At 42.6% G+C, this 18,321-nt stretch overlaps 2 protein-coding genes across 14 annotated transcripts in view; one reads left to right on the top strand and one right to left on the bottom strand.

The window, feature by feature from the left end:
- HERC3 (HECT and RLD domain containing E3 ubiquitin protein ligase 3) overlaps nt 1-18,321 on the top strand; it is a 142,016-nt gene that overhangs the window by 90,479 nt on the left and 33,216 nt on the right. For 12 of the 13 annotated variants that reach the window (XR_002174624.3, XM_019926403.3, XM_019926400.3 and 9 more), the window contains 2 exons: nt 2,301-2,367; nt 4,061-4,143. Coding sequence is in view for 11 of the 13 variants with exons in the window: in XM_019926403.3 (XP_019781962.1) it covers nt 2,301-2,367; nt 4,061-4,143 (150 nt within the window). In the remaining 2 variants the exon portion in view is untranslated. Of the gene's footprint in view, nt 1-2,300; nt 2,368-4,060; nt 4,144-18,321 lie in introns of those variants that run through there. The other variant, XR_012332182.1, reaches the window with a different exon arrangement.
- Nucleotides 13,916-15,858, bottom strand: NAP1L5 (nucleosome assembly protein 1 like 5). Its single transcript, XM_004326902.4, has one exon. The coding sequence runs from the start codon at nt 15,713-15,715 to the stop codon at nt 15,182-15,184; it is 534 nt and encodes a 177-aa protein (XP_004326950.1). The 5' UTR covers nt 15,716-15,858; the 3' UTR covers nt 13,916-15,181.

Below are 18,321 nucleotides of genomic sequence, written 5' to 3'. Positions count from 1 at the left end.
TAGGGTTTTGGGAGCCCTGTGCCAGGAACTGGGCACAGAGACCAATATATGCATTTTCTGTTATGTCACAGAGCCTTTTTTTTTTTTTTTTTTTTTTTTTTTTTTTTTGCGGTACTCGGGCCTCTCACTGCTGTGGCCTCTCCCGTTGTGGAGCACAGGCTCCGGGCGCGCAGGCTCAGCGGCCATGGCTCACGGGCCCAGCCACTCCACAGCATGTGGGATCTTCCCAGACCGGGGCACGAACCCGCGTCCCCTGCATCGGCAGACGGACTCTCAACCACTGCGTCACCAGGGAAGCCCACAGAGCCTTTTTAAGAAAGTAGTTTGAGATGTAATTTGCATACCACACAATTCACCCAGCTAAAGTATATAATTCAGTGAGTTTTAGTATATTCAGAGTTGTACAGCCTTTATTACAATCAATTTTAGAATATTTTCATCACCTGAGAAAGAAACCTGGGACTCCTCAGGCGACATCCCCAACTTCCTCGTCCCCAAGCCCTGAGCAACCACTGAGCTACTCTCTGTCTCTATTGATGGCCTCTTCTGGATATGTCACATAAACAGAATCGTACCACGTGTGCTTTTTTGTGACTGGCTTCTTTCACACAGCGCGTTTTCAAGGTTCATCTAGGTTGCAGCTTGTATCAGTATTTTATTTCTTTTTACTGCCAACTCATATTTCGTTATGTGGATATATGCCGCATTTTGTTCATCCATTCATCAGTTGATGGACGTCTGGCTTTCTCCTACCTTCTGGCTGTTACTAATAGTGCTGCTGTGGATATTCTTACAGACTTTTTGTGTTGATGTAAGGTTTCATTTTTCTTGGGTATGTACCTGGGAGTGGAATTGCTAGGGCAAATGGTAACTCTGTGTTTAGCCTTTTGAGGAACCTCCAGACGGTTTTCCAGCGTAGTGGAACCATGTTTTTATTCTTTTCTGGCTCTTAAAAACTCCTTTTGTTCTGAGTTCCTCTGAATTGATTTTATTCTGAGTTTCTCTTCGCATAAGGCGAAGTATATAAAAAGACACCATATCTGTGACTTTCTCTAAACAGTACAGTTCTTTTGACTTCAACAGGAAGGAACATCCCTTTTTTTTTTTTTTTTTTTTTTTTTTGGCGGCACGTGGGCCTCTCACTGCTGTGGCCTCTCCCATTGCGGAGCACAGGCTCCGGACGCGCAGACTCAGCGGCCATGGCCCACGGACCCCGCCACTCCACAGCATGTGGGATCCTCCCAGACTGGGGCACGAACCCGTGTCTCCTGCATCGGCAGGCAGACTCTCAACCACTGCGCCACCAGGGAAGCCCGGAACATCCCTTTTTTATGGAGAAAGAATACTGATTTTAAGATGGCGATAGAGGAAGGATGGTCTCTAAGGCGCCCTCTGGAAATGAGACTGTCACACCACCAGTACAGGACACCAATACAGAGAAATCATAAAGGATGTGGGGAGAGGGTGCACAGAGAGAGGAAAAGAAAATTTAGAAGGAATATAAAAAAAATGACAGAGGAGACCCAGGCGGGGTTGCTTTTTTTGGTAACTGAGAGTGACAGAAATGTGTGCTATTTTCTTTGCCAACCTGGCTGAGAGTGATACATTTCAAGTAATCTTCTTGGCTGGTTAACTGGAAACAGATTTAAATTCCACGCTAAGAATTTTCTTTCTGGGCAATTTTTTCTTTCTGGAACTGCCAGACTCCGCGATCACTAAAGAAGAAAGTGTGAATGAGGTCTAGTAATGAGAACGTATTCTCGTGAGAGTATACGATATGATCATTGTTGGCAGAAACACGTTCCGGTGTTCTTTAATATGGCGGTCCTTTACCATACAGAGCCCCTTGCATTAACAAGTGAGCCATTAAGATTCCTAAGTGGATACAGTGACTTAGTAGCTTGCTTTTTTTTTATGGTAAGAGGATTTTTCTGCTAATGCCTATGGGTAAAGCAAGTGTGTAGGACTGCTGCAAGACCATCTCCTCATGTATCTACTTCTGAGGAATACCAGAGTTAACACATGTGTCAGATATGATTCCATCAGAATTTCTCCATAAATTCAGTAAGATTTGTCAGTAGGAACAGAGAATGATTAATGAGTGTCTTACAAGTCAACTGCCGTATTTCTTTTCAAGATGCAGTTAACATGATTTTCTGTCAGTCTGGATTTATGTTCATTCTAGAATCTTCTTTTATAGCGTTTCCTTGCAGACAGTCTGGTGGGCATGTGACTGAGATAGAAACACTATTGCCGTGTCTGATTTGCCTCATTTCCTTTCTCTGTCAATCTGTGATCAGGAGTCTTCAAGAACTTTTAGATTACCCTGGGGAAGATATTGAGGAGACTTTCTGCCTCAACTTCACGGTAAGGATTTCCACAGTTTACTCATGATTGTAGCTGTCTCTTTCATCATGCTTACAAGTCACAATTAACATTAATTTTTCTCCAAATCAAAGAACAAATTCAGAGACTTCTCTGAACCAAATTATTGTAGTCATAGTGTCTTTTTTTATTTTTATTTTTAAAATTTTGTTTATTGGCTGCATTGGGTCTTCGTTGCTGTGTGCGGGCTTTCTCTAGCTGTGGCGAGCGGGGGCCACTCTTCGTTGCGGTGCGCAGGCTTCTCATCGCGGTGGCTTCTCTTGTTGCGGAGCACGGGCTTTAGGCACATGGGCTCAAGTAGTTGTGGCACACGGGCTTAGCTGCTCCGCAGCATGTGGGATCTTCCCGGACCAGGGCTTGAACCTGTGTTCCTTGCATTGGCAGGCAGATTCTTAGCAACTGCACCACCAGGGAAGTCCCTTTAGTGTCTTTTTTAAAATCAAATTATAGTTGCTGTACAATATTATATCAGTTACAGGTGTACAATATAGTGATTCACAATTTTTAAAGGTTATACTCCATTTATAGTTATTATAAAATATTTGCTATATTCTTCATGTTGTACAGTATGTCTTTGTAGCTTATTTTATACCTAATAGTTTGTACACCTTAGTCCCCTACCACTATACTGTCCCTACCCCCTTCCCTCTCCCCACTGGTAACCACTAGTTTGTTCTCTAATCTGTGAGTCTGCTTCTCTTTCGTTACATTTACTAGTTTGTTGTGTTTTTTAGATTCTATGTACAAGTGACATCGTACAGTATTTGTCTTTCTCAGTCTCACTTATTTCATTTAGCATAAAACCCTCCAAGTTCATCCATGTTGCTGCAAATGGCACAATTTCCTTCTTTTTTATGGCTGAGTAGTATTCCATTGTGTACATGTGTCACATCTTATTTACCCATTCATCTGCTGATGGACACTTAGGTTGCTTCCATATCTTGGCTATTGTAAATAATGTTGCTGTAAATATTGGGGTGCATGTATTTTTTCGAATTACTGTTTTTGTTTTTTTCAGATATATACTCAGGAGTAGAATTGGTGGGTCATATGGTGGTCAGAGTGTCTTGAATGTTACAGGGGTTCAGTAAATGTGTTGAATGAATGACTAATCTATACAATTAAGAAAATTACTGAAGCATTATTCCTCTTTACTCCTATACATATAATTTCTAGAGTTCATTTCATTTTCTCTTTGATTGCATTTATTGGCAACTCCATGTCTTGGCATATATACTCTACCAAACGTAAAATAGCTAGCTAGTGGGAAGCAGCTGCATAGCACAGGGAGATCAGCTCGGTGCTTTGTGTCCACCTAGAGGGGTGGGATAGGGAGGGTGGGAGGGAGACGCAAGAGGGAGGGGATATGGGGATATAGGTATATGTATAGCTGATTCACTTTGTTATACAGCAGAAACTAACACAACATTGTAAAGCAATTATACTCCACTAAAGGTGTTAAAAAAAAAACAGTAATGAAGGAAAATAAAAAGATATCTTTTAAGGTGCCAGTGTTCTCTGACTCAGGTTCCCTTTCTCCTCCTGAGAATGTTCTGTGGTAATAAGTAGTCATTAAGCTACATTTGTTCCTAAAGCTTCTCTCAGTCATTTGGGGTCTAGAAAGATAAGTGGTCAACAAAATTGAAATGTTTCTTTCTTCCCCCCTTAAATATAGATTTGTCGAGAAAGCTATGGCGTGATTGAACAGAAGAAGCTGATACCTGGGGGAGACAGAGTGGCTGTGTGCAAGGAGAACAGGTTAGTCCTGACCCTGGACCGTGCACACGTTACTTCATTTCTCTGCACTTTTCCTTTTAAGACCAAGACTGAAGTTAAATTTTCATCCCTTCTTCAGAGGGAGTAAGGGTGCTAAGGCAACTGTAGGGGTTTAATAGTAGAGGAAGCAGCAGACCTGGGTTCAGGAGATAACTGTTGTAGTTCTACATCTCTGTCTTACTGGCTTTGACCCTGAGCAAATCACGTAAACTCTCTGATCTCAGTTTCTCATCTGTCAAATGGGGGTTATAATAACTGTCTTGCCTCCCTCATGGAATGGTTGTGAGACTAAAGTGAGGTAATTTATAGGAGAACACTTTGGAATGAATGAACTCCCAGCATTTAGCATAAAGTTTCCAGTATCCAGCAGAGTGAGTGGCATAAAAATGCTCCCAAAACTGTGTTGAATAAGCGAAAGCCGTACAGATGCTTACGATTATTGTGGTTCTATTGCTGAAGAATTTGTAATACAGGTTTTAAATTAAATTCTTTCTGCCTCATGAAAATTAATCCCAGTATATCTGATTTTTCAGGATGGTTTTCTCTGTGTTATCCCTTTGGAGGAGGAAAAAATTCAATTTTGTTTGCTTTTGAATTAAATTATGAGTGAGGTTGTTGGCCATCTGCATATTAATCAATTCAGTTTACAAGCACTGAGTGTCTGCTGTACGCCAGGCGTGCTGCTGAGTATAGGAAATAAGTAACTTTTATCCTCAAGACTAGCTGGGAAGGGACAGTGTAATGAATGATTGCGGTAGATTATGGTGCATGTGATAGGAAAGTGATAGGCCAAGCGCCAGGGAACCAGGAGGAGAGGCCATAACACTCTGACCAGACACTGAAGAGGGAAAACATTTCAGACACAGGGAATAATATGAGTCAGACTCTCCAATTTAACACATGCCAGAGAATGAGGAGTATTTGTGGGGCGGGGCTTAGGGTGCGGATGGAGGGTGGGCGCAGTGGTATTGGGGTGGAGCTTGTCAAGACCTGGAATGAGTTTGCGGTGGGACATGGTTGATCTCTTTTTGAGTGATGACTGGTGGCCATACGGAAGTCAGCCACGTGTGGAGAGGCCCGTTACGAGGCTGTTGAGGTAGCTCAAGGGCAGGGTGGTAAGGGCCAAAGTGAAGCTAGCAGGGATACGGAGCTGGCTACGTGTTTATGTAATCAGCGGGAGCTAGTGTCGCATTATATACAGATGGTACTAGAGAGTCATGTATTTTTTTTTTTAATCAATTTATTTATTTGTTTATGGCTGCGTTGGGTCTTTGTTGCTGTGCATGGGCTTTCTCTAGTTGCGACGAGCGGGGGCTACTCTTTGTCGCAGAGCGCGGGCTTCTCACTGCAGTGACTTCTTGTTGCAGAACATGGGCTCTAGGCACACGGGCTCAGTAGTTGTGGCTCGTGGGCTCTAGAGCGCAGGCTCAGTAGTTGTGGCGCACGTGCTTAGTCGCTCCACGGCATGTGGGATCTTCCCGAACCAGGGCTCGAACACCCTTGTCCCCTGCATTGGCAGGCAGATTCGTAACCACTGCGCCACCAGGGGAAGTCCCGAGAGGCACGTATTGATATCAACTCTGAGGCTTCTAATTTGGAGAGCTGACCAACAGGAAACACAATCTGTAGCACAGAGTGGAGGGGAAAGAGTTCTATTTTGTATGTGTTGATTTTGACATGTCTGTGTGATACCTAGGTGATTTTGTTTAGAGCTGAAAATTTATGTCTATCATCAAGAGAGGTCTTTTTTTAAAATCAATTCATAGTTGTTTTTTTTAAGTAGGATGTTTTTCTTTTTTGCATTTAAAATTTTAATACAGTCTTTAAAGGTTACTTTCCATTTACAATTATTACAAAATATTGGCTGTATTCCCATATTGTACAGTACACCCTTGAACCTATCTTACACCAGGTAGTTTGTACCTCCCACTTCCCACCCCCTATGTTGCCCCTCCCCCCGACAGGTAACCATAGTTTGTTCTCTATGTCTGTGAGTCCGCTTCTTTTTTGTTATATTCACTAGTTTGTTGTATTAGAAGAGAAGTCTTATATCAGTAGTTTATTTGTTTACTTATGCCAGTCTTCATGACCAGTGAACTTGAGGTTGCCTACACAAGGAAGAAAGTGGTGAAATAAATAAAAACGAGGACAGGGAAAATGTATGTTTTTAGGTGAGTTGTATGTATTCAAATAGAAAGTAGACTCTTGAGATGAGGATTTAGGGACCGTTAGCACATTAGCTAGAGACACAACTTCTTGGCTTAAAGAAGCGGTAGGGGTGAGGAAAGACGAGGGAGTGGCAGTCTCCACTTGGGAGGGTTGTGAGCGAGGGAAGCCTTCTCGAGGCAAGGGTTCGTTGACGCTGTGGAAGAAGTTACAGATGAAGAGAAGTTGTGTGCTGTTTCAAGCATGTTGGGAAATTAAAGCTAAGTCACTCTGGGTGCTAGTTGGCTTCTTACTGTAAATAGTTGCAAAGATGCGAACAGAGATCCTATGAAATTCACTCTGTCCAAGTGATGTATATTGGCTTCCTCCCATAAGTTTTCCCTTTGGAAAACAGGCATGATAGAAAAACTGACAGGCCTCTTCTTCCATCCTTTTATGCTTTTAAAGATAGCTAGAAGCCCAAGTGGTCTAATGTAACATTCAGTAATCTTTTTTGTCATGTAAACCTTCCAGACTCTCCAGGAAGCCTTAGCTTTGGGGCAAGTGTGAGCTCTAATACCAGAATTAAGTAAAATAATCCAGAAGTTGCTAAGTACCCAACAGAATGGCTTCAGATGATGAAATTATCTTGACTCTGGGAATCTAATATAGAGGCTAGTCTTGTCTCAAGTAGGTGTTTCAATCGAAACTCTAACTTAATAAGAATCTTTTGGAGCTGAAAGCACTGTCCTTTCTTTATCTACATAATGTTGGTATTTTTGTTAACAGCGAATGATTTGTTTAATAAGAACAGTCTCATTATTCCGTAGAGTCTGATAATGTTTTTATTTTATTTAGTTTTCATTTTTTAATATTCATTTATTTATTTGGCTGCGATGGGTCCTCGTTGCGGCACGTGGGATCTTCGCGGCAGCATGTGGGATCTTTAGTTGAGGCATGCGGGATCTTTAGTTGCGGCATGTGAACTCTTAGTTGCCGCATGTGGGATCTAGTTCCCTGACCAGGGATCGAACCCGGGCTCCCTGCCTTGGGAGCGCGGAGTCTCAGCCACTGCGCCACCAGGGAAGTCCTTGATACTGTTTTTAGCATTGGGGAATTTATGGCAGATCATAAAGTGGCTTGTGGGTCCAGGTGATTTCTCTTCCCTCCTGGTTTTGATGATTGCTTTATTACATATGTATGTATGTGTGTACATAGATACATCTACAGCCTTTAGTCTTTCAAAGGACGTCTGAGCTTTTGCAGCAGATTTCAGACACGACAGTGTGTGCATCATTTGTTAGGAGCTAACGGTGGGCCGGGCAAGCAGCCTGAGGAGGGGCATATTCAGAGTTTCTTCACATTCTGGTGAGTCATCCTAATGCGCTGTGTGTTAGCTACACCGGGTGGGGCCAAGAGCGATGTCGTGTGGGCATAGGTGATTTGAGATGTAGTCTTCAGAAGAGGCAGTTGTTGGGACTTTTCTTTTTCATATCTTTATAAAATTACTGCTCTTGGAGTACTTTTTGTCTCTGCCTTTTTTGCTCTCTCTCTTTCCGGGTCTGAGTTTTTCTCTTTCTGTCTCTCTGCTTCTCTCTCTCTCTCTCTCTCTCACTGTCTCTCCTTATTCAGTAGGTGTTTCTTTGAATCAGCGACTGAATTCACTTAATAGTTGAGAGACAGTTTGTGCAGGAACACTGAAGTAGACCACAGTTTGTTTAGGGTGATAAGCTGTTCTCATATGTAACCGTAAATGAAGTTTGAAGACAAAATTGATTAATTGGATCGGAAGGGGATCAGAGAAATCCACGTGGACAGATGCATCTGGGAGGATGGATATGGGATTAGAGCTGTTGGGAGGACTCCTAAGATTTGGATACTAGAAAGTAGAGATGAGGATATAATAAAAAGGGAAAGGTGCTCTGTAAAGTTTGTGAGCAAAGGAGTTGCATGATAGATGTGGATCCGTGGCACACTTTCTTTCTTCGTCTTCTTTTTTTCCTTCTCCATTATTTATATTTGTTGCTGACTCTTGGGCTGCACCCCACAGTCCTACAAGCTCTGTACTTGCCCAGCCTTAAGACCGAAGAAAGAGCCTGGAGTCAGGAACAGAGACATCAGTGGTTTACTGGATGGGAGATCTTACATGTCTGAAGCAAGGTTTTGGAGCGACACCCCACTGTGTGCATCCGAGGTCAGGCAGGATGTGGTGGCAGTCTTTGCTACCGGGGGGATGGAGGAGGTTACCAGTTATAGGGGGAATGAACGTCAGGTTGGCTCTCAGTTATCAGGGAAACCAGTAGACGGGCATGCCCCTCAACACCCCTTTGATAAGCTATCTGTCTTCGCGGAGATGTTCTCATCTCAAATTAGAACGGTCATTTAGTTAGGGCCTGGGGCAAGTATGTAGGAAGGTCAGTCATGTGAGTAGGTCTAGGTGAAGCAGGCACAGGTAGAGCAGGGGATGTACAGCGAGCAAGAGAACAGCCATCTTGAATGTCCTGACCATACACTGACACATATGCACTCCTGGACATTGCTGATCCCATGCGGGGTCCTCAGAATCAGTGTGGAGAGCGTGCTTTTGTTTACAGCCATGTGGGTTCCTTTTCTCTGTCTATGCAGTTATTTGTCCCTAATTGACCTCAGGGCTGCTTCTACAAGACATTTTTCATAAGGATGGTCTGATGACATACAGGTTCCTTAAAAGAAAGACAGTGCATAATTTCAAGGGAGTAATAAGGGAACTTACATTATTCTTTTACTTGTATTACAAAACTCCATTGTTATGTTACCATGACTTTCTAAAAAATAGCTTCTCTCTTTCTAAAAAAGTTTTCAAATCTTTGTTCAGTAAAATGTGCTGTCGTTTTAAATATTGCCAGGCAGAGGGGGGTTCTTGTTTTTATTGCCAGTACGCGATGCTTGAAATTTAAACGTGGAATGGCTTCTGTGTTCGGTGCAAGTTTGGGTTTCGGCTTTTCTGTGTTGCTAGCACTCATCGAACACACGGTGGGGAGCTCACCCACTGCTTTAGGCACTGTTGTCCATGACTCTGTACTCGGTGACAGGAGCAGACCCCCTTGCTGACACAGTTACCTGTTGGGAAGGCTTCTGAGAACCTAGTGTGGTTACTGCCTCATTACATAGTATTGCTGTCAGAGTTAGGGACAGCCAGAAGAAGACAAGCAGATGTTTTTTTCCTTTATCTTTAATGTTGCAAAAAGCAGAAATCTTAACATTAAAGCATGTTGAGATCCCGGTAAGAAAGCTTGTATATGACGCTAAAAGATTAATCATTGCAGCTGTTATTTCCTTTTGACTCTTATATGCCATAACCTCATCACCGGGGGTCCTTTTTGGGTATTTCATAGATTAGTCTAAGAAAATTAAATGAAAGAACCAAAAGAGTAACACCTGCTGGATTTTTAACTTGAGTGTTGTGTATACAGATACTGCTGGCATTGAAGCTGTTTCTGTTAACAGTAAGATATTTGCTGTCACCACTGCCCTGGAGGGAAGTGTCAGAAGGGTACCAATTCTGTATCCATAATTTATTACATTCCACTTGGACTTAAAATTGCTTTCTTTCCTTGGACAAGAGCTGCAGACAGACAATTGAATTATAAGCATCCAGGTAGGAGAACATCCATGGGTGATTGCTGGTGGCCACATCTCAGCTACATCTTGGAACAACTGGCAGTCACATCTGAATAATACTGCATTACATGACTATTTGTGGTTAAGTAGTTCTCACACTCTGTGGCATGGTGTTACTACCATTAATTAAAAAACCCCACATATCATTCTAGATTTCCCCCAGTTTAACTCAATTTAATCAAATCAAATGCAATCAATATCTTCCCCCATTTCTTCCATATTAAAAAAGGGGTGGGGAGAGGGAATAGTGAAAAGGAAATGCCAGGCTTAAGGTAACTGCTCCAAAGGGCACCTAGATTCCATAGAGAGAACCTGAGAATAAAACCCACACATGACAAATCTTTCTAGCGCCTAAAGATCTACTGAAGTTAGGACTAATGAAAGACTTCACTTGATCTCTTTTTTTTTTATCGTCTTTATTGGAGTATAATTGCTTTACAGTGGTGTGTTAGTTTCTGCTTTATAGCAAAGTGAATCAGCTTTACATATACATATATCCCCGTATCTCCTCCCTCTTGCGTCTTCCTCCCACCTTGATCTCTTGAGATAGTCTGTGAGAGGTGTAATCGTGAAGACCTGCGTGGTACTCGCACTGGGCTGTTGTAGGAATAGCAGATAATTAAAATGCCAGTAACGTTTCTCGAGTGCTTCCCTTGTGTCAGGCATTATTCTGAGTCCTTCCCACGCAGTCCTCCCCACTTTACAGTTGAAGAAACTGAGGCAGAGAGAGACAAAAGTCACTTGTTCAAGGTTACACAGCCGGAGGTCCAGTGTTCAAACACCAGAGCCAGGATTCAGAGCCATTCTGTTTGACTGACACTGCCACTTAGAGGGCCAAGACCAGGGCTCCAGAGTCCCCACGTCCCCTCATCCCTAGAAGATAAATGACTTCGAAGAGTTTGCCGTTTTCGTTTCAGGCAGACTATGCAATTTTTTAAAAACAAAGTTGGCATAGTTAAAGACATACAATGTACGTATAAAAGTGTATGTCTGAATTTTTAAACTTAGGCTGAGACAGTGCTTATATATATAATGTTATTGTAAAGCCCTCATGAACACCCTTAATAATGGATGCACAGCCTGCTGTGTAAATGTGTATTTTCTATTCTTTCCCTTTTGCGTATCTGGCTTGTTTCTGTGTCTTTTTTTTTTTCTTTCCCTTTTTTTCTTTCTCTTCCCCCTCCATTTTTAATAACACTGTATCAGTCATCTTATGTATAAAGCTTTGTTTGTTTTTAAAATTACTTTTTAATGGTAAGGTCCCAAGGGTGAAATTGAATTAGTGTAGATCATTTTGAATTTGTTGATATTTTTACTAAATTGATTTTGCTAATGAATTATACCAGCTTATACATTATCGTCAATGTATGAGAAGTACCCGTTTCATCGAATCCTTACAAATACTGAGTGTTCTTTTTTTTTAATCTAATCTAATTTAATCAGAAACTCGACCTCACTTGTAAAATTTGTATTTCTTCCATGCATAGGCTACTTGACATATTCTGCCCAGCATTGATCCTTTTCACTGATGTTTACCTCTAAAATATTTTTGTTTAAAAAAAGTGAATGAGATAGAAGTCGTCATTGCCCAGCATTATTAATGTATTAACTGCCACTGAATTGTTCATTTAAAACGGCTATGTTTTGTGAATTCCACCCCAATAAAAAAAAGTGTTTGTGTCTATGTGTGTGCACATGCAAATGCGTCTGTGTACACTTAATTGTAAACTCCCGGAGAGCTGCTGTGATGTGCTCGGGCAGGGAGCGTGGGCGTGCTGCAGTCTTCTGCATAATGCTCTTAGAGACTGAGCTGAATGTGTAATGCACAGTTGCCTTTCTTTCTGCCAGTTACTTTGTGCGTTGCTTACTAATTTGGGCCTCTAATGGATGAAAAAAGGTTTATGAGTGAGAGCGTTTGACCTGCCTTCAAGGGAGGGTATCCTGCTACATGTTAACACACAAGATTTATGTCTGCCTGAGGAACTATCAAATAAGCAGTGCAGGAAACAGAGGGGAAAGATCAACCCAGTTAGGAAAATGGTGGAAATTGTTTGACATTGTGAAGGGCACATTATGTGCCTTCTCCTGAGAAAAGTAACCAACAGTGGTATGACTGGTAGCTAGAAAACCCCACAGCTAAAGTCTTATCGTAAGTGAAAGAAAGATTGCTGGCCAGAGCACACAGCTCGGCCTGCATATCCTCCAGACCTTGCTGGAGGCCTGGTCCACTTAGTATTGCCCTTTCAGGACGTGTCTTGCTGCCCCAAACAGGATTGCAGTATTTCCCTTTTTTAAAGTCGTCTGCTGATGTCCTTTACGTTTTTCTCTATTAAGATGAAATGATTTTCATATCATTTGTATCAACTCTTTGTTATATTAAGACTATTAGCCCTTTGCCATTTGTATTTATTGCAGATTTTATTCCCAGTTTGCTGTTTACTTTTAAAAATGTGGAGTCTGTTTAAATCTCTAAAACTTCTTAATTTTTGTGTTGTCGTGCCTGTCGATTATTTCTTTTGGTCTTAAATCATTCTAAATGTAACCTTTCCCTGTCTAGTAATTGATACTTAATAATATATTTTCTTCAATTAAAAAAATTTTTTTTGTGTCTGGTCTAAGGTAAAAATCTTGTTTTCCTATTCTTACAGGTGAAGATTAGGGTAATTATATGGTTCCAGATCCAGTTTGGGTTTTGATTTGAAGTGTAATAAATTAAAAGTTAATTTGGGAAGAATTGACATTTTTGTGATATTCAATCTCACCTTCCAAAGGCCTCTTTTACATTTCTTTGTGATACTGTTTTTTTTTCATTGGTTATATACATTTTTATTAGAGGTTTTTATAAATATTTTGGTTTCTTATTTCTACTGTGAAAGAGAGCCCTTCGCATATATTTTTATCAGTAGTAGTGCCTAGAAATAGTTATTGGTTTTTATATATTTATATGTCTGTTCTATTCCTCAAATTTGTGAATGTGACAGCTTTCAGTTGATTCTCTTGGGTTTTCTATGTATAGTAATCACATGCCTGAAAAAAAAATTTTTTTCCCCCCACTAACTACACACCTTATTTGTTTCATTCAGTTTTGCTTTTTTGTGGGACCTAGAAAAATATTAAATGACAGTCTCTTACTCCTAGGGATAAGAAAGGAATATTGAATTTTTTTAGATTTTTTCCCTTCTATTTCAGATAATCATGGTTAAGATAATCATTGACTTACGTAATACATTATTTTGATTTTCTCTTTTTGTTGTCCTGGCCCTAAGGAAGATTAATAATACATTAAGGTTTCACTCAACTATTGCCATTAGCAACAGGTCAGAGCTTCCTTCCGTTCCCTAAGGTAAAGCAGTCTAATTTTGCTTCTAATTTTAACCCTTAAGGGAAATGGAAGAAAACACGTCTGTGTTTAAAATTTTGGGGGGGGTCCTCAGTTTTATACTTCATTTAGAATGCCCAAATATAAAGCTGAAATAGACTTTTTAATATATGCATAATGTCACATTAAAGTCTTTTGTCCTTTCTGGGAAGAAATCAAAACCTGATTTTTATACTGAGGAAAACAAAACAAGACAGTTTATTGAACTACCTGTGTTTATGAATTAAAGCCCACTTTAACAGTAATATCATGAACTTAGGAATATAATATGTATTTTTTCTTCTTTCGTAATTTAGGAGGATTGAATTTCAAATCATCATCTTTATCTTTCATATAATAATAATAACCATAATAATAATAGCTAAAATATCTTGAACCCTTAGGGTCAGACACTGGTCTGTGGGATTTATGTAAATTAACTAGTTTGTTCTTCATAATAACCTGTGAGGAAGGGACTTACTATCCCCTTTTATAGATGAGGAGCAACTGAACACAGATTAACGTAATTGCCCAAGATTCATTGCTAATAGGAGGCAGAGCTGGGATTTGATTCCAGGCATTCAGGGTATGAGTCCTTTTGTTTTTTGAAAATACTGTTTTATTAACACCACAGTGGTAAACAACGTTATGCTTAAATTTCTTTACAGATCACACAATTCAAAACCCACAAAGAAGCTAAGAGTCTTTACATTAAATGTGTCCTCCTAAAAATCCTTTACTGTATGACAGTCTGTTCTCAAGCAGAAAAATTTGATTATGCACCATTTTATATTTAATATGTCACATTTACATAGCAAAATAAGGAAGGCACAGCTAACACAAGCAAACTTAAACCCTTTCTACTTCTGAGCTGGGGATGGGGACACACAGTTGGATTGGTTCTTCAAGTATATATTTTTTCCACACATCAGCTTCCGTGAAGAGTTCTGATAATTTTCACAGCTACATTCTAAAAGCTACAAGACAAAAAGACATCACAAGGATCCAACATGACACTGGATACACATGCTTTACAGAATTTACTAGATTCTACATCTTTTCAAGTAAATTAATATTTCTAAAATGCTAGATAAAGGGATCAATACTTAAACATTGTTTTTTTTTTTTAACACCTTTGTAAATAGACACTACCAGGGAAACACATAAACACGAGACTGTAAATAATGAACACATATGTTGACGATAGTGTACAGGTTATACACCCTCCTTCTCAGAACCAAATATTCAGTACAGTCTTTAGAATTTGAAGTGGCAGTTTTCTGGGCCTCATTAACAGTACTGTCATGATCTCCGGCACGGGCTTCCTCCATCCCATCACGCTTCTCTGAAGTGTAAAGCTGATGTCTGGGTTATGAAAGCAAAGTCTTAAAAGATGAGATTTTTCTTGGGTTCTGATGCTTCTGAGCTGGAAAAATGCAAGACTAAAGAAATTGAAGAATTAGGCATTGAGAACATGTTCGGTCTCGGCTTGGGTGTTCTGTGCGTAGTGTGATGACAGTGTGATCAAAGGGTTGCAAAGTGACGTTCTTTACTTCACATCTACTTGACACCCTTAGGAAGTCTCAACTCCAGCCCTCGCAGAAGAGATCATGAAAAAGCCATTTTAAATTTAACTCGTTTACAACACCTTTTGGTATATTGGTGTTCAGATTGGAAACGGGCTGGCCAGAACCTGATTGCGTCGATTTAATATGATTCTAGGAATGTCAGAATTGATTCACATTGTACTTTGGTCCAAAACCTGAGCCTTTTCAAGTCCACCGATGTGTAAAAGAAAAAAAAAAATCGGGGTTTTGAATCTGCGTCGTCATTCTCCTCTGCAATCTCTGCCCCCGCTTATTTCTGGGCGTCGTCAGACACTGCAGAGTGGGGACCCTCATCTCTGGCGGCAGCAGCCGCCGCCTCCACCGCAGGCTCTCCCTCCTCCTCCTCCTCGTACTCTTCATCCTCCAACTCCTCGTCGTCACCCTCTAAGGTCCACGCACACCCCTCCATCTCACCGGTGAGCTCCTGGATCTTAGCGAGTAAGGGCTTATAGATGTCGTTATACTTCTTCTCCAGAGCCTGGAATTCCTTATCAAATTTGGCTTCTATCTTATCGCACCGCTTCTGCAGCTTTTTGAGGGCCAGGACTCGGCATTTCACCGAGTTAGGCAGGCTCTCGATAAAGTCATTTCTAGGCTTCGGTGCATTCTCTGCAGGCGTCTGGGGCTCCTCAGCCGTCTGACCGACCGCGCCGTCGGAGTCGCCGGACGCGCTGTCAGAATCTCCCCCCTGCGCACCGCCTTCCGCCATTACCTCCTCCTCCGCCGCCGCTGCCGCCGCCGCCTCGCTCGGCTCCGCGGGGCCCTGGTTCTCCGAGTCGGCCATGTTCGCCGAGCAGCGCAGAGGTCTCGGTGGCTCCCGCGGAGAGCTGCCCGCGAGCTGCGCCCCGGCGATCCTGCGGCAAGCGGCAAGCGGCAAGCGGCACTGACGTCGGCCGCGGCGGGGACGTTGGCGCGGCCCCGCCCTTTGCCCCCGCGGGCGCTTGACTGGCTCCCCAGAATCAGCTGATGGTCGGGCCGTCGACCCGCACCAGCCAGCCGACCGCCGATGCTGAGCTGCCGTCTCCCCGCAGTGCGGACGACGTTCGGACCCGTTTCTTAGCGACCCTGCCCGTCCGCCTGTGCACGCCTCCCCCCACAGTAGAGCGGGGCTGTGGCTGGCCGCGCCGCGGGGAAGGGCTCAGCCTTGGCCGTCGTGCTCCTCTAGCCCGCCCAGGGCTTCATCTCCATCCGCCAGTGCGCCTGGCTTGGCGTTTGTCTGCATCTCCCCTTAGCTGGCGTTGGGCTGCCGTTGCCCCGCCGTTGGCAGGGAGTCTCTGGCTTACTCTTGGGGAGCCGTCTTTAAGCACCTGAGATTTCACTGACTTCTTTTCCGGGAGGTGGAGGCGCGGGGAGAGCGGGCTCCGTCCCACCCCCTTGACGACCTGGGTGCGTGTGATGATGGGGGCGGGAATAGTGCAGTTTACATGCCCCCCATCACCCCTGCCCCCCCACCCCAACAGCCCCTTTTGGCCCTTTCCCAGCCTAACAGCATATATACTGGTGTCAGGGTCTTCTCTCAGCTAGACGGACCCTGGAAGCAGCTTTGGAGCCCTTTGGATAGGGAATCTCGGCACTACGTTATCCTGGAATGTTCTCGAAGGGTCCTCGGAATGAAGCGGCAGGAGGGCCACAGAAAGCAAGACCGTGTAAGCCCTGAGGCCCAGGCCGAGGGCCCCCTGCCTTCCCGGGCCTGAAGCATGTGTTTAGGACTGCCGTTCCTTGGGGACGCGCTGGCACACGCACGCACAGGCGTTGTCCCCGAGGCACGTTCAGCACCTGTGCTATGGCTCTTACTGGTGATTCGTGTATGAGAACATGAAGAAAAGCTATTAAATACCGAACTCTTGTTCTCTAGTAGCCTCGTGAGTAGAGACTTTAGTTCCTCATTTATTAAATCAGAACGATAGCTTCTTGAATAAGGATAAGGGCACATAGTTTTAGGTATGGAACGCAAACGATCTTTACCGGGGTTCTTCAGAAATGGTTTCAAATTCGGCATGACTGATACAAATGCTTTTCCTTCATCAGTTATACTGGGACTTGCTGAAGCTTTTCCATAAAACCTGTGACTGTAAGGAAATTACTTCCTAAGTACATTTGGTGCCGTCTTTTGGTTCTTGAGGATATGAGTTAATATGTAAAGCACTTAGTGCTGACACTTGGTAGGCACTTGGTAAGTGTTTTGTTGGCAAAATAATTAAATTGCGTTTATTACTCCACAAAGATAACCTGCGATAATAATTCTCTTACAAAAGGACATCTTTGTGCCCATCCCCAAAGAAAGTTACTATTTATAAAAGGCCCAATATATTCCCATTAGCAAACATGCGAGTTTTTTTTGGTACTTGTGATTCGTATTACTTTCTTAATTCCGTTCCAGATAATTTATTGTCTGCTTCCCTGTTAGCATTTGTAATGACTGAGGGCTTGTTTGTTAAATTTCAGTCTTAACGCTGACTGAATTTGCTTTAATGATATATCTATATTTAGTTGGCTGATCGTATACATATTCCATATACCATGTATGAAATATGTATAGGATCAGCCAGCTAAAGCGACCTTGAGGTTAGGAATGCCTTTTCTCATTTTTAAAAGTAAGGAACTTAGAAGCAGAAAAAGAAAGTGAAATAAATATTCTCTTACAATTATGTATCACCTGCTTGGCAGAATCGGGCAGAAACCGGGCCTTCCAACTCCTGTAGTACAGAAGCTATGGCATGCTTTAAAAAGACAACAAAACAAGACCCAAACTTTATTCAAATCTACTTAACTAACTTAACTTGCTTGAGACAGCCAGGGTGTGCCCGTCCTTTAGGATTTTTATGTTCCCATCTTTAAAAAAAAGTTTTAAACTTCGCCTTAAGCTGCGGGGTTCTTGGACTCCTTCATCAATAGAAGCTGATAAGAGGCCACGTAAGAAATTCAAGCAAGGCTTTATTGGGACTCGTGCTACAGCACAAGGGAGCTAAAGCACGTTCACAGTTTCCCTTTGCATTCCCGAAGCGGGGAGGTGAGCGGGTTCCTTATCTGGGGCGAGGGTAGGAATGGGTCCAGGGGTCAGGCCAGAGGGGTAGCTTCGCTGGTCTGCCCAGCCCCTTGGTGGGTCTGTGTGCAGGGGGCGTGCGCAGTACCCTGCTTTTTGTTCCTGGTACCCTGCTTTTGCTCCTGGTTCCTCAGAAGTGACGTTGGGTTTTTGGTCTTTTTGTACCTTGTTCCCTGTTCGTAATTTGCCCCAACTGGGCACCCATGCGGTTCTTTTTAGTCCCTTCTGCTTTCTTTGTATTTTGCTGCTGGAGGAGATGTTTGTCCAGGTGCCAGCACTGCAGCAAAGGGTCCCAGCCAGTCTCAAGGCTACTCTTTTTTTTTTTTTTAAGTCTGTATTGAGATATA

The sequence above is a fragment of the Tursiops truncatus genome, chromosome 5, assembly GCF_011762595.2.
Source record: "Tursiops truncatus isolate mTurTru1 chromosome 5, mTurTru1.mat.Y, whole genome shotgun sequence".
NCBI lineage: Eukaryota > Metazoa > Chordata > Mammalia > Artiodactyla > Delphinidae > Tursiops > Tursiops truncatus.
Note: the sequence above shows the minus strand (reverse complement) of the source record. Positions and strands in the feature narration are given on the sequence as shown.

Coding starts and splice junctions, on each gene's coding strand:
- NAP1L5 (XM_004326902.4), bottom strand. CDS start 15,715: ATGGCCGACTCGGAGAACCAGGGCCCCGCGGAGCCGAGCGAGGCGGCG.